General features: G+C 38.7%; 1 protein-coding gene across 1 annotated transcript; it reads right to left on the bottom strand.

Annotated features, from left to right (window-relative positions):
• Nucleotides 1-2,834: 2,834 nt before the first annotated feature.
• On the bottom strand, nucleotides 2,835-15,907 carry LOC126120663 (beta-1,4-glucuronyltransferase 1-like). The gene is made up of 3 exons (XM_049915079.1): nucleotides 15,759-15,907; nucleotides 3,194-3,826; nucleotides 2,835-3,107 (listed from the first exon to the last, which is right to left on the bottom strand). Exons 1-3 carry the CDS (start codon nucleotides 15,825-15,827, stop codon nucleotides 2,835-2,837), a joined length of 975 nt encoding a protein of 324 aa, XP_049771036.1. The 5' UTR covers nucleotides 15,828-15,907.
• Between the last annotated feature and the right edge of the window lie 11,763 nt (nucleotides 15,908-27,670).

The following is a 27,670-nucleotide window of genomic DNA, read 5'->3' as shown; positions in this document are numbered from 1 at the left end:
CTGCTGCTGATGGTGATGCTGTTGTTGGCATTTCTGCTCCAATTATTATTTGTACTGCTGCATTTTGTGTGACTGCTGTTGGTTGTGGTTGCTCTGCTGCTTTTTTTTTTGTTGCTGGTATCATCTGTGATGAGATGGCTTCTCCATTTTGAGTTGATACAATAATAGGTGTGATGATGTTATTTGTGTACATCATCTAATTTATTCTAGAACCTATGACCTTTTCCCCATGCTACTGCACATCTTGAGTTTTTGCTATTTTGCAAATGGGAAAGAGACCAAATCTTTCAGGTCTAACCTGTTGCAGACAGAGTTATGACTTAGAGTAATGTTTTGTAGTGTAATGTGTACTTGATTTTAGATTTTTATTGCTCCCCACCTTCCGTACTATAGCCAATTTTAGTGCTAATTATTGTAATGTTATGAGAACTGTCTGGTAATGCATTTATTTATGAAGTAATGACCATTATTTGCCATTACTGTTAAACATTTTTTTCTTATGCTTAAGTTACAAGTAAAAGTAAGTGTACTAAAGTAGAGTATTTTGTTTAATTTTTCATGTACTGTGGCAGAGGAGAACCACCTCCAAGGGAGCTGATAGCAGTGCATTTTCTTGCTAACTGCCACTTGAACATCTTGAAGGTGTGGACAACTTGGTGAGAAAATGTATAAAAGCTCATTAAAAGTGTGAAAGCGCTTGTGAAAAATTCTTAACACTGAACAAATGCAATTTTCTGTCTAAAAAAGTAAACTGCAATGCACAGTGTAATTTAAATTATTGGAACCCCTGAGGATTTATTATTTGAAGCAAGACAGGACTTGTATCAAGTGATATGTATTTTAGACTGTAATCTTCACTTACCCAAAAAGGTCATCACTTACAATAAAGATGCCTAATATTATGTAAAAAGTATAACTTGTGGATATTTTGTGACATTGTAGAATACAGCGTGCGTAAATATTTTGTATGGAGATTTTCATATGGCCAGTCCATACAGGTATAAATTTGAAAAAAAAAAGAAAAAAAACCATATGTACTGTAGTTTTGATAAGATTTCATATGTAATTTTTTTGTGTAGATTGTTTAACCCACTTCCTGGGGTCACTTGTAGTAACTGAACTGCCCAGTTAGCTATTTGCAATATCTGTCTGGTCAATCCAATGAGGGGGTGATTTGATGAAGCAAGCTGGGATATTTTTACTTCCCATCTTGTTTTGCCATCTGCTTCCTTAAATTCGTTTTTTCCCCCCAGTTTTAACTAATTACCATTAACATATGTGAGTATAATCTGCATTTTCATAATCATGTAAGGTTGGCCCTCAGTTTTAAAGAATATAGCACAAGATATAATTTTGTGCTCAGTTTTAGGTATGTAATCGATTTTCTAATTTATTTCCACTATTCCTAGTTAGTATCTTTTGTTATAGGGTGAAATCAGTAATTGTTTCGGAACTTAAATTCTATTGTTGACTTATAAACATAACATGTGGAAGAACCACCAATAGAAGTCTTAAAGGATCTATTTGGCTCTATTCGAAAACATGTTAGCAAAGCCAGCCCTTAATTATTTCCAAAGTAGTTAACAGTTCTGTCAAAAGTATTGCATAACAATATCTGTTAATTTCATCAGTTAAACTAATAATTTAGCCTAAATCTTGTAGTAGAAGAAATTGATAAAAAGATGCAAATTTTCAATGTATTTAGTTAATTTAATGAGTTAAGTTTTAATTGTAATTTCTGTAAATTAAACATTGAACAATGTGTAGTTTCAGGGCCTATTATTGTGATGATGTATATCAAGGGCCCAATTTTTGGTCCCGAGGCAGTCAGTCGCAGCCGAGTTTCAAACAAGAAACCTGTGTTGGTTAGAACAACAGTGCATCAGCTTAACTGTGAAATAAGTGTTACACCAATAGGCCACATGTTAAAGCAATGGCAAAGTCTGTTCAATTTATCTGAAAGATTGTGAAATGTGTGGTTAGGTTTTTACTGGTTGCAGATGTACAACAGACTGTAGAATAGTCTAACAGTAAGTTGATATTTGCCTGCAAACTATTGATGAGGCGTATATAAAGTTAAACAATAGAGTGCACTGGCCGTATAACTGTGTCTTATTGGGGGGGGGGGGGGGGGGGTGAACAGTGAAAGTAAAGAACTGTGAAACGCAAATGTGCACCTGTCGGCTACATCATTTAAAGTAGTCAGTGTTGAACTTCCAAACCCCATTTTTCAGCCAGTGTAGCAATGCAGTACTTTGACACCAAGGACAACAAATGAAGAAATAAAGTAGGCGAATGTCACACTGTATGTTACCATTTTGGGAAAAACCTGATGCTATATTGATAGATAGCAGAGCAGCAATTGTTAAATAATGGAGACAGCAGGACTGATGGTGTTATTGTGCAGATCACATGGTTGGCAGCCCCGCATGATGTGTTACATATCTCTCATTACAAAGAAGTTACAAGACTGAAATACAGAATTCAAAGTCATCTGATGTTGGCCAGTATGCATAGTGCCTGCTTCAATTGGTATTACCATTGTGGACATTGCTTGTACAGTATCACAAACTATACATGAGCTTTCATTATGGATTACTATGAACAGACTGTATTGCATTATGTACATTGCAATTGCAGAATATGTTTAAATCCACTTAACTATTTCACTCTCTTTTGTCACATGCACTCATTAGCACTAATATTTTTTCTTATGAATTGGCACATTTTCTTCTTCCATTACAATAAGAAGATCAAGAGTAATGTAAATTATCACAGTTTATTATTAAGATAAGTTATTTTGCCACAGAAAGTTACTAAACATGACCAGAAATTTAAGTAAGAATAAAATTTTCAGATTCTGTTACATTAAGATTTTGTAGTTTTATTCTTACATTCATTTTCTCATACATCTGCAATAGGTTCAATGGATCCTTGTCATATTTCACTGACTTTTCTCTAAGGAAGTCCTTGAAAACAGCAAAATTATCGAATGCTTGTTTCTTTCTCAATGCACTCTGACTGCTCCGATTTTGGAATCCCCAATGTACTAAAAAGATGTTATTTAAAATCTTAAAACTCCATCCATCTAAATACATTTCATAAATCTGTAGGAAAAGGAATGAAATCAGATTTAATGTGCAGAGCCAATATGACAGAATAGTAAAGAACCAACCATGTTTCGGTTACATACCTGTGTATTTCTTGTAAGGCCATAACCTATAAATCTTTCATCATAGAGAGGTGCTGATGTTTGTGCAACATAAATAGGTTCATACCAAAAAGAATATTTACCAGCATCATATGATACTGATATTTTTGAACTTTCCTTTTGATTTTCCCAGTAAGATAAGTTTGATAACCACTGGTTTCGCCAGAAGACATTTGAGTGGAAGACTCTTGCATTTCTTTGTTTTACCATCTTAGTCAATTCTGTTTTGTTATAGGGAATTCTTGTAACATTTGAAGATATCTCATATACAGGAATTACATAAGCACATTTGAGACAACTTTTTTGTTGTGGATTTTCAAGAAACTTGTTCAGTTTATCACATACAACTTTTGATGTTGGTATCATATCTATATCAGGGCACACAAAATACTGGTTTAGACAAGTTTTTCTAGCAATGTTTCGCAATATATTTTGAGGGTATGGCAGCTTTTCACGCCATAAAAACATATTCTGAGGTCGCTTCTGTAGCATTTTGTCAAGTACTTGCTGATGGTTAAAACTGCAAGTTTTTGGAATAAGTTTTCTAAGCCCTTCATTAAAATCTGATGAATTAATAGGTGGAAAATCTATTGGATATATGATGTGGAGGCTGACCTGGAAAAAAAGAAAAAAGTTAGTGAGAACGACATGAATTTTGACCTTTATTGGTCTCATGAATAACAGTCTTACACTGCACTAGTGTGTTACATTGGTACAGATGGCAACATATTAAAAATAAAAATTTCCTTGCAGATATTACTGCTGTTTTCCATTTTCTTTCATTTCATTGATATGGATGAAGGCACATTTTACGTTTGGGAAAGTTTCCACATTCAGTCTATATAGAGGAGGTTACTTTCCTATTTCATTCCATTTACATTTTCAAAGCAGTGGCATCATACAAATTTCATTATTTAACTGAAACATGTGCTGCTCCAGGGCAGTATTTCTTATATTTTTCTGTTATTTCTTCATTTACTATTAATTTTTATTAATATTATTTCTGTACTTTTATTTTTATTGTTTCTCTTATTAGTTTTGTCAGAAGATATAAATGATAGAGATGGTGATTATCACTGTACATAAAATTAGAGTTATGGTGCATAATAAAACTTTAGTGCATAGTCAGAACAAGATTAGATTAGTACTTGTTTCATAGATCATCAATACAACACTTCATAATGACGTGGAACGTGTCAGGTTAATAAAAGGTGTCTATACAAGATATTACATTACATTTTGTGTGTGTGTGTGTGTGGGGGGGGGGGGGGGTTGGGTAAATTACCCAATTACTATATCCAAAAATTCATTTAATGAGTAGAAGGAGTTGCCATTCAGAAATTCTTTTAATTTCCTTTTTAAAATGCTATATGGCTATCTGTCAGACTGTCAGATCTGGTTTCTTAAAATTAGATTTAACTACTTTCTTGGGGAAACAGTTTCCAAATACTCTTACAAGTGTATCATGAAATAAGTTATATTTTAAATTGGCATCAAGTTCCTTGTACACCTCATCCCTGTGTAACTGCTGAAGATTTTCTATGAAATTTCTAATTGTTGAGTCATTAATTGAATGCACAACTTTGGAGGGTAGTTTTGAATTACTGAATGGAGCTATGTCATATACTGTAACTAGCTGAGCACCATGATCAGAAAGGCCATTCTCAACAGGACAAGAATTTATGTTTTTAAACTTATTTTGGTCTATAAAAGTGTTATCTATCCATGTGCTACTGTCCTTTACTACCCGAGTAGGAAAATTAATGACAGATGTCAAATTGAAAGAACCGAGCAAGACTTCCAGGTCATTCTTCCTATTACCCTCTTTCAATGAATCAACATTGAAGTTCCCACAAATAATAATTTTCTTTCCCCTATCTGACAGATAGCACAACAAGGCATCCAAGTTTTCCAGGAATAAATGAAAGTTTCCTGAAGGGGACCTATATACTGTTACAATTATAAAAGAGCCCTCCTTCAGTTGAAGTTGACAGGAACATGCTTCTATATGTTGCTCTAGACAAAACTTTTTTGTATCTACACTTTTTATGTAGTGATAACATTTGACATATATGGCAACTCCTCCTCTCACCTTATTCTCTCTACTCATATGTGCAGCTAGTTAATAACCACTGACATTTACCTTTTCCATATCAGACACAATGTGATGCTCAGACAGGCATTGTATACCTATTACACTATCAGATCCAATGTCATCGAAACAAACCAGGAGCTCATCTACTTTATTCTTCAATGCCGGAATATTTTGGTGAAAAATGGTAACATTATTTTTTACTTTCCTTTGTTACACACTTTTTCCAGTGGTGAACAAAAGCCTCCTCATATAGCACAAAAAGTGTTTCAGATTGCTGTTTATTTTCCTTCATTGGGTTCCATAATTACAGTCACCATGAAGGAGAACCTTTAGGGATGTAAAATGAATATCATTTTTTCAATAATGGATGAAGGAACACCAAGACTGCATCATATATTACTGAGGGAGGAACCGTAGTAATTTTTAAAAATTATTTTTTTATTTTTTTTATTTTTACAGTGCTTGCATGTCTCAAGAAAGAGACATTGTTGACAACGTGTTAAATTCCAAAATTTTACTCACAATTGCAGGTAACTTTGACATTGGCTGCATTAGGAATTGGAACAATACCTACTGGAGACACATGGAAATTGTGGCAGACCAGAACTCAAAACTGGATTTCCTTCTTATTGCAAACAGTCACCTTAACTATCAGCTATTCATGCTCACTTCCAAGACTGATCCAAACTGTGGCATATGGAGGTATGGATTGGTCTGGAAATGTACACAGGTAGCTGAGATGGTTAAGGCAACCACTGGCAATACATGAGAAATCCGAGTTTGAGACCATTAGGGCACAAATTTTCTTGTTTCAGCAAAAGGTAATGGTTCAATATCTTATGCAATGGATGTCTACATTATTCACAGTTGTGACTAATATTTTGGAACTGTAGTAACTAACCATTTCTTATGTCTCAAATTTAATTTGTTATGTTATGCCAGTTTCAGGAATTTTCACACTCGGTTACAGAAGGTGCTCACTTAGGTTAGTATGCTAATGATGGGAAGATTGCTTAAGCTTGCAAGCATCCCTAAATTTTATATCTTGGTGATTAAAAAGCTGCTATAGAAGTTTAGTTGTAGTGCATCTGCAGCTGTAGAGATGTTAGCATATGTGTGTTCATAGTAATTAAGTGTCAAACAGTGTTAATAATAGAGTCCCAGGTACAACAAAGCTAGGTACTGTAGTTTAGTTAAAATAATAGTCAATATTAGTCAAATCACACAAATGCCTCAGTATAAAAACATGAAGGTATGTGTAATGGAATTATTACATAGTTTCAGTTGTAGTATAAGGCATGCGGCAGACATTGCTTCGTTGGTAAGATACTGAGAATATGTATGAGTCTACAAAAGAGACTGGTTACAAGTAACTTCTTAGATTATTGCTCAATTATGTTGGATCCATACCAAATAGGACTCACAGAGGTTGTTAAATGTATGTAATGAAGGGCAGTACAAGTGGTCACAGGTTTGTTTCACTAACAGGAGAACACCACAGAAATGCTGAAAAACCTGAATTGGCAAGCTCATGAAGATAGACACCAATTATCCTGCAAAAGCCTACTTACAAAGTTTCAAGAAACAGTATTAAGTGAAGAATCTAGAGCTATTCTTCATCCCTTTACGTATCGCTCCCATAAGGATTGGTAAGACAAGATTAGACTAATTGCACATGCTGGCCCTTCTCAGCCCAACAAGCCACCTTTCTTAATGTCAGCCTCCACCTCAAGGATGGCAACATCAGTACCTCTGTCCACAACAACCCTGCCAACCAGCAACAATTCCTTCACTTCGAGAGCTTCCATCCATTAAACCCTGAGAAATCCCTCCCATACTGCCTAGCTGCCAGTGGTCACTGCATATGTAGTGATGAGCAGCCCCTCTCCAAATATATCACGGGCCTCACTGAGGTCACCTTGTCCAGAAACAGATCTCCCATGCCGTGTTTCACCATTCACCTGCCGTACACCACATACCCACAACCGCCACCACCACCACCACCACCACCACCTCCAGTTCTAATACTGACATATCCTCCCCATCAGAGGTAGGGTCACTGTGAAAGCAGCCATGTGTTCTACAAACCTAACTGCAACCACTGTGCAGCATTCTTTGTGGGCATGAGTGCTAACAAGCTGTCCATCCACATGAATGGCCACTGCCATAATGTATCCAAGAGACGGCTAGACATCTCAGTTGCTGAATATACCACCACCCAACACAGCGTGCTTCCCTTTAATGACTGTTATCTTGCTTCTTCAGCTAACACCAACTTTCCTGAACTGCAAAAGTGGGAACTCTTCCTACAGTATATCTCTCCTTCATTTCCATAATCCCCCTTGCCTCAACCTTCCCTACTCCCTGTCTGCCACCTGATTATCCCCTTCCCTGCTCCCACCCACACCACATACATGACTTCTGTCATGCCAATGCACCTGCATGTTCTTTTCTCTTCTTTACTTCTGCCAACCCCTCCACCCCCACCTGCACCCCCATCCTTCTGGCCATCACAGCCTCCTAACACTGCACCTAGCACGTATTCTGTCCCAACTATCTCCCTGCACATTCCCATAGGCAGTATTAGCATCCTCCTACACCCCTTCTCTGCTATCTCTGCTCCTCTCCTCTCTGTTCCTGGCCCATGTCTCCTTGTTACACCCACCCTCCGACCCAAGCAGATTGCTGTTCATATCAGATACAGCTGCAGTTGAGCCCTAGCAGTCAGAGACAGTAACCAATGTATGTGTCAGTTTTGCTCTGTGACTGTCTGAGAATTCTACCTCTAAGGAAGGAGTTTATCCAAAAGTGCAAATACTTCTAGTATTCTTTTCACTATGCCTTTATGGTACTCAAAGCCACCTCTATGTGGTGAGTAGCAAACTAACCTTTTCATATTGTTTTTAATCCATCCTGAACTTCCCATTTCTTGATTTACTTTTTTTAAAAGTCACTTACAACATGTTTCACTACAACATTTGTAACATTGCATGTGTGTGTGTGTGTGTGTGTGTGTGTGTGTGTGTGTGTGTGTGAAGTGCAGTGTGATGTGATGATGATGACGATGAGAGAAGGGTGAGGCTGAAACCCAGTGCTGGCACATAGCCTACTCCTCTGGAATAGCACCAAGGGGACCACCAAGCTTAATGTCCCCCACATGATGGATGGATCACCATCAACAGTGTCATGTGCCCTCACTTCATGAGACACTGTTAAGATGTTTGATATTTAAGCCAGGATATTGACGCAAAGTCTGGTGGTCAGGAACTTTATGCCACCATCTCTCCTCCCCATGCCTACTAAGTACTGTAAATACTGGTAGTGAAAATTTATTCCACCACCAGGATTGAAACTGGCTCCCCCTCCCCCCTCCCCCACATGTCATGTGCCATTGCACAAGCATGTGTTAGTAATCTTGGCCATGAAGGTGGTCTCCATTTTTTAAAATTTCAACCAGAAATTTAATTTTATAGTCCATAGGATCATACTTTCATTATTATGCTTTGTGATACCACTCAGGAATATGTTTGTTGGAAATCAAGAAACACTGCATCTACCTGAATGCCTTGTCCATGCCTTTTAGAATGTTTTATGAGAAAAGTTCAAGTTGAATTTACATGATCATTATTTTCAGAATATGTGCTGGTTGGCATAGAGGAGCTCAGTCTGTTTGTGATACATCATTGCATTTGAGCTCAGAATAAGTTCTAAGATTCTACAACAGATGGATGTCTTTGAGATTGGATCACTTTTGTGCATGTGTGTAACTTGCACTTTCTTCAAATTACTGGCATGGTAAGGGGAGCTAATGCAGCTATAAATTCTGTGGAATAAGACAGTTGTTGCTACAACTGCCTCATGATCATATTTTTGATGTAAACAGCCTCAAAGAGGTCAGGTCTAGTTGTTGCCATTTGATTCAGTATATTTCTATCACCTATCTGTTCTAATTAGCTTTCAGAGAAAGCATGTAGTAATGTTTCTCAGGATAGATTGTGTTTTTCATAACTTACAAAACTTTTTTGGATGATTAAAGTCTTCACTATTGACAAGTGTATGATTGGGGAACATATGTATTAGTCAGTTGAGATTTTATCTGAAGTTTTCAGTTACATCTGGGGATGGGTCAGATCGTTGGTAGAAGTCTATCTCCACCATTTGTGATATAATCTTCTCTTGTTTTGACAATATAAGATTGCAAGAACACTACATCTGATTGACTGCTTCAGGCAGAAAGCTCTTTGTTCATCACAACCTAAATTTTCATGTAATAAAAGTTGGGTCTGATGTAACATACCACACACTTTTGGTTGTGACATAAAATTGCTTGAAATTATTCCTCTCCCTTCATACAAGCCATTTTACTTAAATGTAGTCTGTCAGCTCTCACTGTGTGACTCCAATTTCAGAAATCATACCTAACATTACTATATCTTGAAAGTCAGAACAATGTTAAATTTACAGTGATGTAATAGGTTTTGAAAGTTCTTGGCAGATTAAAATTGTGTGCCAGGCTGATGCTCAAACTGGTGGAAGTAAAATTGTGAGGACAGGTCATGAGTCGTACATGGGTAGCTCAGTTGGTTGAGCACTTGCCCGCAAAAGGCAATAGGTAATGAGTTCGAGTCTTGGTCCGGCATACAGTTTTAATCTTCCAGGAAGTTTCATATCTGTGCACACTCCACTGCAGAGTGAAAATGTCATTCTGGAATAATAGGTTTTATTGGGAATAATTTCCATGAACTGAAACCACCAAGCATTTTATGGGACTACTGTTTGAGTTCCTTTTCGACTCATTTTTGAAAATGTCTTTTGAAGTACCTGAGGTACCTCAATCAGAGAAAGTGGTTAAAATACCTCAGTTCAGGTAACTGGTTGCACCCAGAAGATAATGTTTCAACTAACTGAAACACTGATATAAATGTATCAGTAACTTTCAAAATACTTTGCCTTGACAAAATCTGCTATCAGATTAGCCCATAATCAAATGCGTCATTTGATATAGGCAACAACATTCTGTTCAAATTTAATTATTATCTTTGAATGTTTTTAACTCTTCTGAACTCATATAAACTCAGTCAAATCAACATATTGTAAACACAATGAACAGCATTGGCAATCTGTGTGGGACTGATTTTTATTAAGATGCATTGCATCTTACACACAACTAACCAATATGTAATTTAAAATTATATAAAGGATCAAATTAAAATACATGTTGTGATTAGGATGTATGGCTTGGCTTATGCTATAACAATGAAATCATGTCACCTCCTTGACAGGTCAGGGGTGCAGTACACAAAGGAAGCAGCTAGTCTAAATTTAGATGCTTTCATCCATTGACTGAAGATGGATTCCTTCATCTGGGAGGTAGATTACAGTCTGCAAGTCTCACCAATGAGCCATGAAATCCAATAGTCCTTGATAGGTCACATCATTTCATGAGAGTCCTCATCTTTCAAACACATATTGTTCCTCATCATCCTGATGCATCTCATATGGGTCTGTGCAAAGCATTTTAACTGATAATTTGCAAATGAGATGAGTGAGTGCAAAATTTGTTATCAGACTTTTGACTGATGAACAGAAGGAAATCATGATTCAGATTCCTTAGTAGCCATTGACCACATGTTGTGGAATGGGCTTAACATTGATGTACAGTCGCAACATCTGTATTAATTTCTGTTCAATTGCATGTACAAATAATTTATTCAATATTAACCTGTTGTACAGGATTGTAATCATAGTCCTAAAATTCAGTTTCTACACTACTCATATCCAAGAATTCTCATAAACTGTAGAATGGATTGTTTATTAATCATTTATAAAACTTACCTTTAAAATTGTTGAAAGGTGTATTAATTTCAGAATTTGACAGTTTATTTAAAAAAAAATTAAATAGTTCACTTTGTGAGAGTTGCCTGTTTTTGACATCCAGTCCTAGGATTGTCAATACACTTCTTGTTTCTGGTGTCATGACAGTGTACATTCTCTCTAGTGTCAAACTCTGCTATGTTGTTTTTCACGTACATCAATGATGCATAGATATAATGATTTAGCATTTTCATTAATTTTGTCTTAATGAATAAAGGGCAGCAGTGTTCCCTTGTACAAACCTTATACATTATTCGTAGCATCTTTTTCTGGATCAGTAATACATCAATGATTTGATTTGAGTGTTCCCTAACAACAGCCCATAAGATATGTGAGATTGAAAAAGTCACAAATAAGCTGTCCTAAGATATCCATTTCTCATTAGATTAGATACTTTACATATGAGGTAGGACATCCTTGATATCTTTCTGCAGACATGGTTAATATGGGGTTGTTAGTTTAGTTTGGAATCAATATGTATTCCGCGCAGTTTTACATATTTTTTTTCTATGTCTTCAGCTGATCCCAGCAACAGGTGTTGAGTACTTTCGGATTGCACATTAGTTTATTAGATGAGAATCAGTTTAGAGTTAAGGTGAGAGAGTCCTGTGAATTTTGGTATAACCTCAACATATCTTGATCTGTGGTGAGTAAAGTTGTGTTGTCTGCACAGCAAACAACTGAGTGAAGCCCAACATAATGTGGCAAATCATTAATTGCAACAGTGATGAAGAATAGTCCAAGGACAGAGCTTTGAGGCAGACCAGATGTGACTTTCTTCAGGGAAAAATGCCTATTTTGAATTGACACAAATTGCCTCGAGTGATTTAGATAAGAATTAATTTATTTCTAATCTATATTATTTATTCCATAATATTGTAATGTGGCTAGTATGTGTCAAAGGGGATGCAGTCAAAAGCCTTGCTCAAATTGAATAGCTCAAGAGAGACTGTATTCTTATTTTCAAATGCATTTATTGTGTGATTAATAATTTCAAGGACTGCAGAATGGGTACTTCTTCCTTGTCGAAAACCATGCTGTCTACTACAAAGTAGATTATGTTTCTCAAAGTAGTTGGAAAGCAGTATGTAGAAAATACCTTCAAATATTTTGAAAAACATTATAACAATAGACACTGGCCTACAGCTCCCGGGAAAATACTTTTTCCACTTTTTGTATGTAAGTATAACATTTGAAACTTTGAGCTGGTCCAGGGAAAACTCCAAATTCTAAGCATTTATTCACAATAAGAGCAAGTGGTTTGCAAATAAGGTGTATTGTTTTTTTTTTTAGTTTGTAGTTAGATAGCCAGTAGCAGTCAAAGCTTTTTGAGTTAGAAAATATTGAAACAGCATGACAAGATATCAATGGAATTCATGTTCTCTATGAACCTGATCAGAAAGTATATCAGTTGCTGATGGGTTTGACTGGTTAGTTTTAGATCTTAATTCATTTACTATGGTAGTAAAGTATTTATTGCACTCTTCTGGCTCACACAGGACGTCTTTAGTTTGGGTAGAAGTGGGTTATTGTTTTATAATATCCCTGGCAGCCTTAGATTTTATTCAGAGCTTTTTCTACATAATTTTCATAGGCAACTTGTTTGGTAAGTTTTAAGTTGAGCTTTACAATTTTTTTACATTTCAAGTAAGCTTTATAAGAAATGTCATCAATTACTTTTATACATCTTGTATAGTGAAAGCATCTTTTTCCTGAAACCAGCCAGGTTATCAATGCACCATTTAACTTTTTAGCTTTTCTGTTTGGCGTAGAATCACTTCTTTTCAGTGATGAACAAGAGTACCATAAATCAGTATGTGTCTTAAACAAATATTAAAGAGAGTTTCAAGAGTTGATTTATCTACTCATATTCATAAACAAAGTCCCAATTTGCATTTCTAAGGCAGTCTGTATATAACTTAATAAATTCCTCTTTCCAACCTCTAACCCATGTCATGCTTGGCTTCTTACTTGCAGTCATGTAATCATTATCTGACCATGTATTGTGGTATGTGCACTGTACTGGATCATGATCTGCAAAACATTCATCTGCTATGCTAAAAGTGTATAGGTCTATTGAGAAATTAATATTGTCCAAACAGTCTTTCCCACATGTTGGGCTATTGGTAGTACAATATAAATTTAATGATCTGAGTAGGTTTAAAAATGTTTTTGAGTTAGGCTCATCTAAGCCAGACAACTCTAAGTTCAAATTGCCACATTCTGCAACATATGCTTTGTGTTTTAAAATTTTTCTCTTAATTTATCCAAATTTCTCAAAAAATAAATTAACATCATCATTTGGAGATCTATACAAACTGACAATTATGATATTCTGCATGACCAGTCTTGTACAACTAAATTCTCTATTTAATTCATAGTGGTATGAGCTTATATCTATTGTAGAAAATTTTGTGTATCATCTCGCAAATATCGCAACACCCCCCCCCCCCCCTCCCCTACCCCAGGCCCCTCCTTCCCCATTTCTTCTCCCATTTCTGCACATTATAGCTAACAGGATGCACTCATTAAGTATGAAAAAAATCTACTGATTTTTCTGTAAGCCAATGTTCTGAGACACATAGCACATCACATTTTTTAACTTGCAAAAATGTTCCAAATCTAGTAATTTATGCCTAATACTGTGAATGCTGACTTGCAAGAGCATAAGTAATTTGCATTTGTTTTGCTTCTCCTCTAAGCAATTAGGAACCTGTTTTTTTAAATGAAGTATTTGTACTCTGAGGTGATTCTGGAACTAAACTTTTACAATTTTCTCTAAAAATGAGACTGCATCCTTTTTGACTGTACAATTTGTTAAACCCATTCATTTATTTATTTTGAATCTTTTCTCAATTATTCTGTTAACCTGATTACACAGAAAATTTTTCCCTTTGCAATTTAAGTGTAGTAAAATGAAAGATTGATCAATATTGCCTATATCTAAAATGTTACAATTATCACAATGTGAACAAAGTTGTATGATCCAGATGTTTGATTTGTGTACTTTCCTGTTGACACATGAAGTTGAATCATGTCTTTGGGGTATCATATGTGTCAGTTTACATGGAGTTGAAGGATCATCTTCATTCAGATCTGGATTTCATATCCAAAATTGAAATGCACCATGAAACTTGGGCCTATATATATGACCCTGAGCCATCAAAAATGTCTCGGCATTCGTACTGGAGCAGATCTATAAATGTACCGCATGTGTTATTGAGCAAGTGAACAGTCTTATATAGGTCTTATCCATTGCCATGCCTATCTTGATGTAGCTGCAAAGTCTACACCAGTCACATGGAAAGGCTTGGATGGTCTCATTCGATCTGGAGGTGGGAGCTTCAATTTGTTGTCTGCTTGGAGTCTTCATGATATGGCATGGTAAACATATATTCAGGGCCTTTTTAATGGTTTGGTGATCTTTAAATATAAAAAAAAATTGAAGTTAGGATAACACAATTCAGACACCAAAATGTGCTTGAAGATAAGTAAGTGTTTGAAAAATGAGGGCTCTTGTTACGTGATGTGACCCATCAAGGAGCACTGGGTGTTGCTGTTCATTAGAGGGGTTTAAAAACTGTAATCTACCTTCCAGATGAAGGAGTCCACCTTCAATGAATGGACAAAAGCATGCAATTTTACAGTCTTGTTGGATCAGCTTCCCATGTAGAGTGTGTAGATTTCCCATGTGAAACATTGGTGTTTGACTATTTTGATACAATAAGTGCACGCATTTCCAAGTTTGACTGCTGTCAATTTTCAAGAATGTTTATTTTTGTGATGAATCTTATGTTTGTGGCAAAGGACCAGCTGGTTGTATGAATTAGTCTCCAGTGGAAACTGAATTTGGAAATGTCTATGAGGCTGGGGGATACAGTGAGTGCCATCAAATTTTATATTCTTTCTCTCTTCTGGGAGGTCATGACACACATTTGGAGCGCCAGACAAGCAAAATTCTACTGGGTGTGCAAGCCATTGTGGTCCTCTATACCAAACATGTGCACATTGTGTTTGATTGCCTGTGTTGTGAAGCAGTATGATGCATGCATGTCCAAGGGAACATTGCATTGTGCTTCTTCACAACACAGACACTGCAGTTCCATATTTATCAGCTGATACCGGGCCTGAAACTTGGAAATGAGGTGCTTCCCCTGAATGGGAATAAAATTAATGGGATGTACTAGTATAGGTATGACACATGGATGGTGACAATGGAAGTCTGCTTGGACAGCAGAAACAGTTAAGGTAACTGCATACATAAAGTGGAAAATCTGGGTTAGAGTCCCAGACTGGCACAATTTTTCATTGTCATCATTCCATTGTACAATGGGTGTGGTTCGTATTTCCAACTGTGAATACATTTGGCATTGCGCAAACATTAATTCATCACCGGTTAAAGGCAGGCAGTTTCAAATCTTCTATTAATAACTTTGCTATGAAGGATGATTGAGTAAGTTTACTTAGTCTTATTGGTTCTGTGATGTGCACCTGGCCTGTTTACAAGGATTTGATGGTTACATAATTGCATCTATTTTACTAGTGGAACAATACAAGAGAAGGAAAGTTGCTACTCACCATATAGCAGAGATGCTGAGCCGTGTTAGGCACAGTAAAAATATTCACACAATCATAGCTTTCAGCCATTAAGGCCTTTGTCAGCAGTAGACACACATACACACACGCACACACACTCACGCAAACGCAACTTGCATACACATCTGCAGTCTTAAAGAGCTGAAACTACACTGCAAGCAGCAGCACCAGTGCATGATGGGAGTGGTGACTGGGTGGGGGTAAGGAGGAGGCTGGGGTGGGGAGGGGAGGGGGAGGGGTAGTATGGTGGGAGTGTTGCAGTTTAGACAGAGCGTAGGAGAGAAGATGCGGAGGGGGAAGGGGAGAAGTAGCCAAAAGGAGAAAAATAAAAATAAAAGAAATTAAAAGACTGGGTGTGGCGGTGAAATGACGGCTGTGTAGTGCTGGAATGGGAACAGGGAGGGGGCTGGATGGGTGATGACAGTGACTAATGAAGGTTGAGGCTTGGAGGGTTACAGGAACACAGGATGTATTGCAGGGAAAATTCCCACCTGCGCAATTGAGAAACGCTAGTGTTGGTGTCCAAATGGCACAGGCTGTGAAGCAGTCATTGAGATGGGGGGTATAATGTTTGGCAGTGTGTTCAGCTACAGGGTGGTCCTTTCCTTCTCTTGTATTGTTACAGTCCATCCTGGCTTTTCCATTGTTTGTTTACTAGCTGAACATCAACAAAAGCAAAATGAGGATAATTGAATTAAAATGAGGTGCTGAGCAAATTAGATTAGGAAATGAGACACTTAAGGTAGTAGATGAGTTTTGCTTTTTGGGGAGCAAAATAAACTGATGATGGTTGAAGTAAAGAGGATATAAAATGTTGACTGGCAATGGCAAAGAATGCATTTCTGAAGAAGAGAAAATTGTTAAAATCAAGCATAGATTTAAGTGCCTGGAAGTCTTTTCTGGAAGTATTTGTATGGAGTGTAGCCATGTATGGAAATGAAACATGGACAATAAATAGCTTAGACAAGAAGAGAATAGAATCTTTCAAAATGTGGAGCTACGGAAGAATGCTGAAGATTAGATGGGTAGATCACATAACTAATGTGGAGGTACTGAATAGAATTGAGGAGAAGAGGAATTTGTGGCACTTGACTAGAAGAAGGGATCGGTTGGTAGGACATGTTCTGAGGCATCAAGGGATCACCAATTTAGTATTGGAGGGAAGTGCAGATGGTAAAAAGCATAAAGGGAGACCAAGAGATGAATACACTAAGCAGATTCAGAAGGATGTAGGTTGCAGTAGTTACTCGGAGATGAAGAAGCTTGCACAGGACAGAGCAGCATGGAGATCTGCATCAAATGACTCTCTCGACTGAAGACCACAACAATGACAATGAAGGATGTTTGGCTTCCATTGTCTAGCACACATTGAATAAGTTTACTTAGTCTTGTTGGTTCTATGATGTACAAATGACCTGTTTGCATGAATGTGATGGTTGCATGATTGCATCTATTTTACTAGCTGAAGTGACACTGCTCTGTGCTGCTCACATGTCATATCTTCAAAACATATTGATTTGTGATGAGGATTTTTACAGTTAAATAAAGTACCCTACCCTTTTCCTACAATTTCACACTTTATGCCCCCTGTTTAGGTGCAGCAAACATTTGTTAGTATTAAATTATAATTAAATCAAGACCCTAAGCTGTCGACAGGCATTGATATACATCAATGGGGACAGTTGAAAATGTGTGCCCCGACCGGGAATCAAACCCAGGATCTCTTGCTTACATGGCAAATGCTCTATCCATCTAAGCCACCAAGGGCACAGGGATTTATCCCTTGCATGCTCCCTGTGAGACCCACATTCCCAACTTAATGTCCACACACAACATTCGTAGTGCCCCTGCCCACTACACTGATTACTCGCAGCAGACAATCTTACCGAGTCCCATAAGAGTTCAGGCAATGCATGTGCATCCAGCACAAAAGAAGAAGGTCAATGGCTGGTTAGCCTTAACTATATGAAGATGGTGTCTGTTCTTTAGAATATGTCCGAAAGAACAGATACCATCTTCATATATTTGTTAGTATTTGCCAGTTTCTGTTTTATTGAGTGATATCAGTAATTTTATTACTTTCTTGGCCCCAGTAACAACATTCTTCACAGCAGATGCAAAATGGACCACAATTTTTATTGATCTTGGGTAAAAGTTGTTTTTGATTAGCGTGGACATGAAAGACTACAACCATGGGTGTGAAAGTCAACATTTTATTCTCACTGCTGATCTTCTGTGACGCAAGCACTGTGTCTATATCCGTTCCTATAAACTGCATTTCCATTCCTATAAACTGCATCAACTAAATTATATCCCCTTCTTAAAGACCAGTCTGCTTGACACAAATAAGCCCGCATTGACAGATATCATCAGGAAAAGTTTTGAGAATTTTTGGTGCTAGTACATATTCACAAGCATTTACCTCTTCACCAAGCACACACAAAGCTTGGATGTGGTAGCTGCAATTGGTAAATGTTGAATTAAGCAATTCTGGATTTGGAAAGTGCATGGGTTTGATAGATTCCAAATAAAGGTGAGCTTGTATAATTCTATTTTTAGCACCATATTGTGATGATTCTCTTGGTTTCTTCATATGTTAGAGATCACTGCGATACCAACAACTAAATACTTTGCCTCCCCCTCTAATCAGCCACACAAAAATGTTTGTTTATGAATGGTGGATATTGTGGGATCCTGACCAATAGTTTGCTAGATCTGTTCCCAAAAATGAGCCCAAGACTCGGCATCTACAGAAAAGTCTCAAATTTTGTATGGGCAGTCTAATATTAGTCAGCAGAACAAGAGAAGTGAGAATTGTAGCAGGTTGTTTATCACTGATGGTAGCATGATCCATGAAATTCATCAGTTCCCCTTCTACTCCCTGTAATGTGCTTCAAACAACAAGCTTGGCTGTGTCTATATATTTGTCACATTTGGATTCATCAGTAGCATAATCGATGTCATCAAGAAGATGGTGTATTTTGTTATCATAGTCTGTTAGTATATACAATACACAACAGTTCCTGTAAATGATCTTTAGAAAATTCCTCAATTGGGGGGGGGATTGTATCATTGAAGTTGTGTACTTTGTTCAAATAGCTCTTGCTCTTGCCCATACTCTTTCCAAGTGTTGTAAGTGATTGTTGATATCAATGTTTTCTGTGTCAGACATCAAGAACTGGCTGCAGTTGTCTGAGTGGGCCAAGGTAGTTTACAGCTCAATGAACAACTAACAGATGGCAGCATCAGTCATAAGAAACCTACAGGCATAGGTTAAGATCTGACAATCTGTTAAGTGCCATCCAAGTGGCTACAATAATAGCATAGACTGTAACATTTTAATCAGATGTGGTTACAAAAGGCACTGCAAAATGTGTAGTTTGACAATTCAGTTAAGCATATTTGTGTATGCAGGTGTGTGCTGTCAGAAGAGTTTGTTGCCTGGCGTGATACTCACTGCCGTGAGCTCTCATGGTCTTTCTGTGTGAAGTACTTTCAAAAAATCCAGCACTTATGGAAAATTTCCTGGGTTTTGGCACCAATTTTTATGTTGTGTATGATAGTAGTAGGTAGCAATTTGCAGTGTAAAATAGCTCTTTATTACAAGCCACAGAACATATATAACAAAAGATTTCATAACAAGCCATCATTAAAATAAGCATTACTAAATCAGAGGTATGAAGGCCTTTGACTATACTAATTTTTAGCAACAGGAATGGCTATGGATTTATTGCAATTGGTATGGACAGACAATCTTGTGAAATAGTTGTGAACATATTTTCCAAAAACCTGAGGGATATTGTGCGAAGTTCTGTCCAGTTGGCTTTAGAGTGTTAAAATACTGAGCTTTTTTGGGGGCCCTGCCTGTAATGTTCCAAAGAGTCTCAATTGGGATGAGATCTGGTGACTTTGCAGGCCACAATAGGGTTTGGAAGAATGAAGACAAACATTAGAAACTCTCGCTGTGTGTGAGCAGGCATTATGTTGCTGAAATGTAAACTCAGAATCGTTTGCCACAAAGAGCAACAAAATGGGGCATAGAATATTGTAGACATACCGCTGGACTGTAAGGGTGCTGCTATGAAAAGAAATGGCATCCCAGACCATCATTTACAGCTGTCAGGCTGTATGATGGGTGACAGTCAGTTTGGTAGCCCACTGTTGTCCGGGGTGGCTTCAGCTAGATATTTGCTGGTCATCAGGGCTCAATTCAAACTGGGAATCATCAATAAAGACAATTATATTCCAGTCAACGAGATTCCAGGCCAGAGAGGTGGTATCCCACTGCAGCTGTTGCCTACCATATGGCCTGTCAGCCAAGATTGATGGTGCGGGATGCCATTTCTTTTCATAGCAAGACTCCTTTGGTTCCTATCAGTGCCACCCTTACAGCACAGTGATAAGGCAATGAATTTCTGCACACCTTTGTTGCTCTCCATGGCAATCCATCTTGGTTTTATGTTTCAACACGATAATGTCCATCTGTACATGGTGAAAGTTTCTATTGTTTGTCTCCACACCTTTCAAACCCTGCCTTGGCCAGCAAGGTTGCCAGATCTCTCACCAACTGAAAATATTTAGAGCCCTCTAACAAGCTTTGGATTTTGGCAATCTAATGTATCAGATGGACAGAATTTGACACAATATCCCTCAGGAGGACCTTCCCTACATACATTAATGATCAGACAAACAGGGGAGAAGCAATCTGTAGGTGTTTACTGATGATACTGTGATGAACGGGAAGGTGTAGTTGTTGACTGACTGTAGGAAGGTAAAAGATGACTTAGACAAAATATCTAGATGGTGAGATGAATGGCAGTTGCTCTAAATGCAGGAAAATGTACATTAATGCAGAAGAGTTGTAAAGCAATCCCATAACATTCAAATACAGCATTAGCAGTGTGCTGCTTGACAAGCCACATTGATTAAATATCTAAGTTTAGTGCAGTTTTTATGTAAGGATTGTAATAGAGAAGGTGAATGACTGACTTCTGTTTATTGTGAGAATTGTAAGAACGATTGGTTCATCTGTAAAGAAGACTGCATAAGAACACTAGAACAACCCCTTTTGTGAGTACTGCTCAAGTGTTTGTGATCCCCAACAGGTCCGATTATAGGAAGACATCAAAGCAGTCCAGAGGTGTACTGCTAGATTTGTATAGGGAGATTACATCAACATGCAACTATTACAGAGATGCTTCATGAACTCAAATGGGAACCACTGGAGGAAAGACAATGTTCTTTTCATAAACACTATTGTTGAGAAAATTTAGAGAATCAGCATTTGAAGCTGACTGCTGAATGATTCTATTGACACACATGTAGATTTCACATAAGGACCACAAAGGTAAGAGATTTTAGGGCTAATATATAGGCATATAGACAGTCATTTTCCCTTGCTTTATTGTGAGTGGAACAGGAAAGGAAATGAATGGTAGTGGTACAAGGTGTCCTCCATCTTGCACTATACAATGACTTGTGATTATCTATGAAGGTGTAGATGAGAACATAATCCACCATTACAAAAGACATTGCCTCAGATTATTGTGGGGAGTGGGAGGTAGTGGTCAGTCTGACAGACTGACAGGCTGTAACAAGTAGTGGTTGGTGTGACAGCACATACTTCACCAGAGGATAATGAATATGATACTCATTCAAACATCATGGTGTCTTAATGCTGCCATACAGTTGGAAATCGAAGAGCTTTCCATCAGTAGTATACACCAGGAAAGCCCACATTAACAGGCATGACTGTCGTCAAAATGTCACAGTATGTCAACATTGGCACCCCGACAGAAGGCAGGATTCCTTTTAGTCTAGGATCAGAAGACCCTATTCCCTTTTTCAAAATTATACACAATGTAGAGGATCCCAAATTGAGTACTTTTAGATGAGGAACTAATGGTTGAAAATGATGGTTGTTTTTTATTGACATAAACTACTTATATCTCACATCGATAACTTAAGCTTACAGAAACCACTGTTCAAATTGAAAACATGTATGACAAAACACTGTCATAGCTGGTCTTTGGATTCAAAATCATTTAGCCCATTTGCTTAGTATCTTCATGACAGGGACGTAGTTGTTGCTTCTTCAGAACTGTCCACAACAGGGTTTCAAATGCATATCATGGGCAAATTGATGGTTGTTTATTGATGGTTCTCTTATATAATCCAATATCAGCTCTTCAGATTATACTGAGCAAACAGTTCTTTATCAAGAACCTTCGGTGGCTTTCTGTGGCTTGAATGACCCAGTTTATATTTATGGTGATAAACTTCTATCCAGTGTGATAAATTTCTTCAAATTATGATGATGCTTGTTTGAAATGTTTTCTTCTGCTTACTTATTTTGCTTCCCAGTCATGTCATCCTACTGTACCATAATTACATGTATGTCTGCAAGTTCCTGTAATGAGTAATGTTTCATCTTTGACAAACAATCATGAACTGTAAACAGTAGTTAACTCCCCCGAGGATGTTTGACAGGTATTTGTACATCATTTTTCAAGGAAGTGCAGCCAATTTCAAAGCAGCAGGTACTTGTCCGTTATGAAATATAGAAATATACAAATGTATCCTATGTGTGTACTGGTTGTAACATCTGATATTTAATTTCCAATCATTGCTTCCTTAGCTCAAAATACTAAGTTCAAGAGCCTCTTCCAATAATTTTAACATTTAAAGCTTGGGGCATCCTGGTAAAATTCAGAGATATAAAATATATTGATTTTAATAAATACAAAGATGTTCAGCCCACTGAAATGGTAAGCAACACTTTTCTTTATGTGCCTGACCTAGCACTTCCTACTCAGGCAACAACTTTTGAATTGATTGAAAATAAACTTCTTACTTCTCTAGATATCTTGGATGCTCATTGAAAGTCAAACCAATTATGACCAGATCCAGCCAAAACACAGGCATGAACGTTTCATCTTGAAAACTAAAGTGACACCCAAAAGACGAAAAGTTATCATATGCAATAACCTTCTAAACCACAACATGTGGTGCACGTCACTCCTTGCTGTGTTTGACCACCCTGTCACTATGCTACATGGCAGCAGAATATGCAAACCCAACCTACTGCACTGTGGCAGGCTGCCAACAATAGCCATCTTATAATTCTGCCTGGAATAGTGCTGCCAGGTATCAGGAGAGAGGTTATGATAGATGTGGGGGAGGGCGGCGGGGAGAGCTCCACAACTCAAACTATTTGCTCTTTGGGAAATAACAAGCAGGATAATGGCTTAAATCTAGAAGGAGCTTTGTACAAACCACCAGCAAAATCACTAGCACACCCAAAACAGTAAGGCCCCAAATATTGGCAGTGCATTTGGACAATCCCCAGGGATGGATCCAACCTCAAGAAAAGCTACCAGATGACGCAGAAAATGGATGAATGGTGTGGAGATCTATCTACATTTATATCTACATCTATGTATTAAATCAGGTTGGGAATTTGAGAGAACTAACATCAACTTAATGAAATATGGACTCATTCTAACTGACACCAGAAATGTGTGTGACTTTGGTGAAATCTTTACAACAGCACATCTCTGAGAATGTCCCATCATGTTTACGTAATGTCCTAATAGTGGCAAATGCAAATGTGCAGAACATGGCTGACATTGGACTCATATTGTCTATCTACCTGTGTTTTATAAACTTAATGAGTTTCTTAGCAACATTGACAGAAATGAGAAGCTGTCTACCTATAATCCATCCACCTGTCCTAAAATGCTTTAATGCTACCCAATTCGTGAAATATCCTGATTCATCCTTATATCACATTTACTTCCAACCCCTTGCCACCTGACTTATATTCTTGTAGAAAACGTACGTGCAAGGCTAGTCTTATGCACCCTTCCAGCACATCATATTACAGTACATTCCTTTCCCAGAGATGTTCTACTTTACCAGAGGTAGGACCACCTCTAAAAGCAGTCATGTCAAGTACCAACTATGCTAAAACTTTTGCATGGACTATTTTTTAGGCATGACTACCAGCTAACTGCTCATCCAAATGAACTATGTAAATGATAATTGTCTTCACACCACACCCTTTTGTTCCACAACCCTACTGCTCTCAGTCTCCGTAGCTGCTGTCTCAATTGCATCACCATCCATGTCCCTGTCCCCATGTTTCCTCCTCAAAATCCACACTTATGCTTCATTGTATGCCACAAGCAACTTCCCTGCTTGTGCCAGAGTGAGCCTAACAAAGCCACATTTCTATCCCATCCATTTGTTGCCTCTCCCCCCCTCCCCCCAAATCATTAGCCACTCTTCCTTTCACCCCTCCCTCCTCTCTCTTCTGCTTTCTCCTCATCTGAAACTACCTACATCCGAGTTGAGATGCAGCACCAATGCAGTTGGTAGGGCCAATGCAACCATACTCATGTGTGTGTGTGTTTTCTATAGTAGTCAATTCTGATGAAAGATAGTGTCTGAAAGTTTGGCAACATATAATTTTTATGTGTCTATTGACCACTCAATGCCTCGACCATATGGTGCTACTTTCACTTTTTCTATTATTTATTTTGTCATTTGTGAGCAAATGTGATGGATGGGGCAGGTAAAAGGAGAAAAAGGCAGGAAGTGGAAGGTAGGGTTGGGAAGGGGTACCTGGTGGTTTGGAGGGAGGCAGCAGGTATGTGGTTTAGGAATACATGGGGGGGGGGGGGGGGGGATGTAGCAGGTACATGGAACAGGAAAGTGACACACAGGCCACGGAGCTGGTGAGTTCATGCAGCACACAATGATGATGTGGAGGTATGGACTGGGAGAGAGTGACAGGGCAGAAGAAGAGGAGACTGTTTGGTATGAGGTTTGAGTGCAGTGGATTAGCAGAGAGTGAGGCCAGGAGGATTATGGGAGTGAAGCATATGATGTAAGGAGAGTCTGGTTCAGAAAATCTGGTGCTGGTGGAAGGATCAATATCACACAAGTTCTTAAGGGAGCCATTGAACTCAAGCACATTGTGCTGAACAGCATATACTGCCATTAGTTGTCAACTGCACTGGGTTGTCAGTTCTGTTCTTGGCCACCATTTGGTGGTGGCCTCCACTCAGATGGATGGTTGTTTAGTGGCCATGCCCACTAACTGCTGTACAGAAATTGCAACAGGAGTGGTATGACATGGCTAATTTCACAGATGTCTCTTCCTCTGATGGGTTAGGATAAAAAGACAGTGAAACATCTAGAGAAGGAAATGCTGGGTTGTGAAAGGGGCAGGTCTTTCACCTGGATGTGCTGCAGGATATATCTCTGGTAAGGAACTGGGAGTCATAGTGGCATAGGGATGGCCCATGATGTCTGGTAGGTTGGGTGGGTGATGGAATACCACTTTAGGTGGCATATGATGCACCTCATTTATGGGCATGATGTTATCTAGTCAAAGCCCTGGCAAAGGACATGCTTCAGTTGCTCCAGTTTGGAATAATACTGGGTGATGACAGGGATGCTTCTTTGTAGCTAGTTCTTGGGGTTGGTGGGAGGATTATGCATGTGTGAGGATAAAGTGTGGAAAATCTGTTCATGGACCAGGTTTTTCAGGTAATGCCTGTCTGTGAAGGCCTTTGTGAGACCTTCAGCATACTGGGAAAGGGAATTCTTATCACCACAGATTGCCATCCACAGTTGGCCAGACTAAATGGGAGCAATTTTTTGGTATTGAAGGGCTGACAGCTTTCAGAATGCAGGTAATAATGGTGTTTAGTCAACTCGATATAGACAGAGAATTGGATGGAGCCTCCAGAAAGGTGGAGGTTAATGTCAAGGAAGGTGATCCATTAGCCTGAAGAGGACCAGATGAAATTAGTGGGAGAGAAGGTGCTGAAGCCGTTGAGGAATGAGAATAGGGTATCTTGGTTCTGGGTTCAGATCATGAAGATACAATTTGTGATCCTGCATCAGACTAGAGCTTTGGGGTGCTAGGAATATTTCCTCTAGATGGGTCATATGCAGGTCGTCATAGAAGGAAGCCATGCAGGTGCCTGTTATATCCTAGCCAGTAATGCCAACTGAGCCCGCTGCCAAAAGGTTGGCAGCATCAAAGTCCGGACGCTGTCCGCATAAGCAGTGCCAGCGATACAGGAAATCGCCGCAAGTCTGCGTGCGCCACCGCTGGCTTCTGGCTTCTTAAGCGCTGGAGTCGCAAGTGCTAGGACAGTTCTGTATTCGCCGCTCAGTTGTATACTCGCCACCGATTTGTGTACTTGCTAGTCAGTTGTGTGTTCATCGCAGCAGAGTTGTTGTTTGTCGTCAGCCGACGCTGACCTAGCCGCTCCGACTCGAACTAGACAGATTTCTGTAGACACTGAGTTCACTACTGTGTTTCTGTATCTTCGTTAATAAAGATAAGTACCGACTTTTATTTAATCAGAGTGTTTGGGTTTTCATCTTTCTGTTCACTGTTCCAGCGGACCGGTCGGCCCGCTATTAAAAGTGTGGCGGTGACTTCGTAAGCCGTTTCTACAGCGAAGTGTTTGTCGCTACGAACGCCACCACAAAACTGGCGACGAGGACTTCCGAACTCATGTGCAGGGCTGGTTCAACTTGTTTCTTGTTATACTAATTATAGAGATAAAATTTTGGGGGCTGGTTTAATTTGTGTTCACTATGTCTGCCGAATTACAACAGTTGATCTTGTTACAGAGTCAGCAAATACAAAGTCTGGTGGAAGCAATCGCCAAACAAGCGGCTAATCCACCAACACAAAAGGAACAAGCACAGGCAGCACCACCTTTCCGTGCTTTTGATGCATCAAGAGAAGAATGGTGAGAATATTTCGCGCAGTTGCAGGCGCACATGACAGTCTACAAAATCACAGGTAATGAGCGACAGCTTTATTTAATTTCCACTGCAGGCATGGAAGTCTATAGACTACTTTGTAAGTTGTTCCCGGAATCCAAGCCAGAAGCTTTAGACTATGACGTTGTTGTTAACAAGCTTGCTGAGTATTTCGAGTCGCGAGTTCATGTGGCCGCAGCCAGATTCAAGTTCTTCAGATTAAAGAAACTGCCACATCAATCTAATAAACAGTGGTTAACAGATTTACGGGGCCTCACCCGTCAGTGCCGATTTAATTGTGTGTGTGGAGCTTCCTACAGTGATGTCATGTTATGAGACGCTATTACTCAAAACATTGCCGATTCTCGTATTCGTGCTGCTATCTTAAAGTTGCCAGACCTGTCATTAGAGACTGTGATGAACATCATTGAAGCCCAAGATACTTTTGACTATGCTGAGTGTGAGTTCGATCAGCCATGTATTTCTCAAATTGCCTGTGCTAAGCAAGTTATGTCACGCCCGCGGCCCCACCGGCAGAGTCAGACTGTAAACACTAGCCGGCCGCGTCATGTTAAAAACATTCGTCAGCCGCGTGTGCAAAATGATAGAGTTAAGTCTTGCCCTAAGTGTGTTCTTGCTCATCCTCGTGAACGTTGCCCGTTAAGAAACGCGGTTTGTCACTTTTGTCAAAGGAAAGGACACATCCAGACTGTTTGTTTGCGTAAACGCAAGAACAATTCTAGTGCTGCCCAGCCCATGGATATTCATGTTATTCAAAGCCAGCCTGCCCAGAAGGTCGCGTGTAAAGACTCTTCCACGGTTCGTGTGGGTAGTAAACTTGTTCGCAATAAGCCGCCCACCCAGCCCTCTGCTATGCGACCCAAGCGTAATTCAAACACTGTAAAAAGTAATGTACAGACTGCAAGTGAAGCGGGAGTTGTTGTTCCACCCGCCCAACCCACGAGTTGTCGTAAGCAGCGAACACGCGCTAAACGCGCTGATTTTGTGTCTTCCGCCTCCACTGCACCGATCCAGCGACAGTGTAATAAACTATTTGTGAAGCTACGCATCCAGGATAAGAACTTCAATTTTCAATTAGACAC

This window comes from Schistocerca cancellata, chromosome 1, assembly GCF_023864275.1.
Source record: "Schistocerca cancellata isolate TAMUIC-IGC-003103 chromosome 1, iqSchCanc2.1, whole genome shotgun sequence".
Lineage (NCBI taxonomy): Eukaryota > Metazoa > Arthropoda > Insecta > Orthoptera > Acrididae > Schistocerca > Schistocerca cancellata.
Note: the sequence above shows the minus strand (reverse complement) of the source record. Positions and strands in the feature narration are given on the sequence as shown.

Bases quoted from the DNA above. Each gene is read 5' to 3' on its own strand.
- LOC126120663 (XM_049915079.1), bottom strand. From the start codon at position 15,827: ATGGCTGAAAGCTATGATTGTGTGAATATTTTTACTGTGCCTAACACG. The intron at 3,827-15,758 runs GTGAGTAGCAAC...CTTTTTTTCCAG, and splicing joins CTCAGCATCTCTGCTATATG to GTCAGCCTCCACATCATATA. The intron at 3,108-3,193 runs GTATGTAACCGA...CTTTTCCTACAG, and splicing joins GCCTTACAAGAAATACACAG to ATTTATGAAATGTATTTAGA.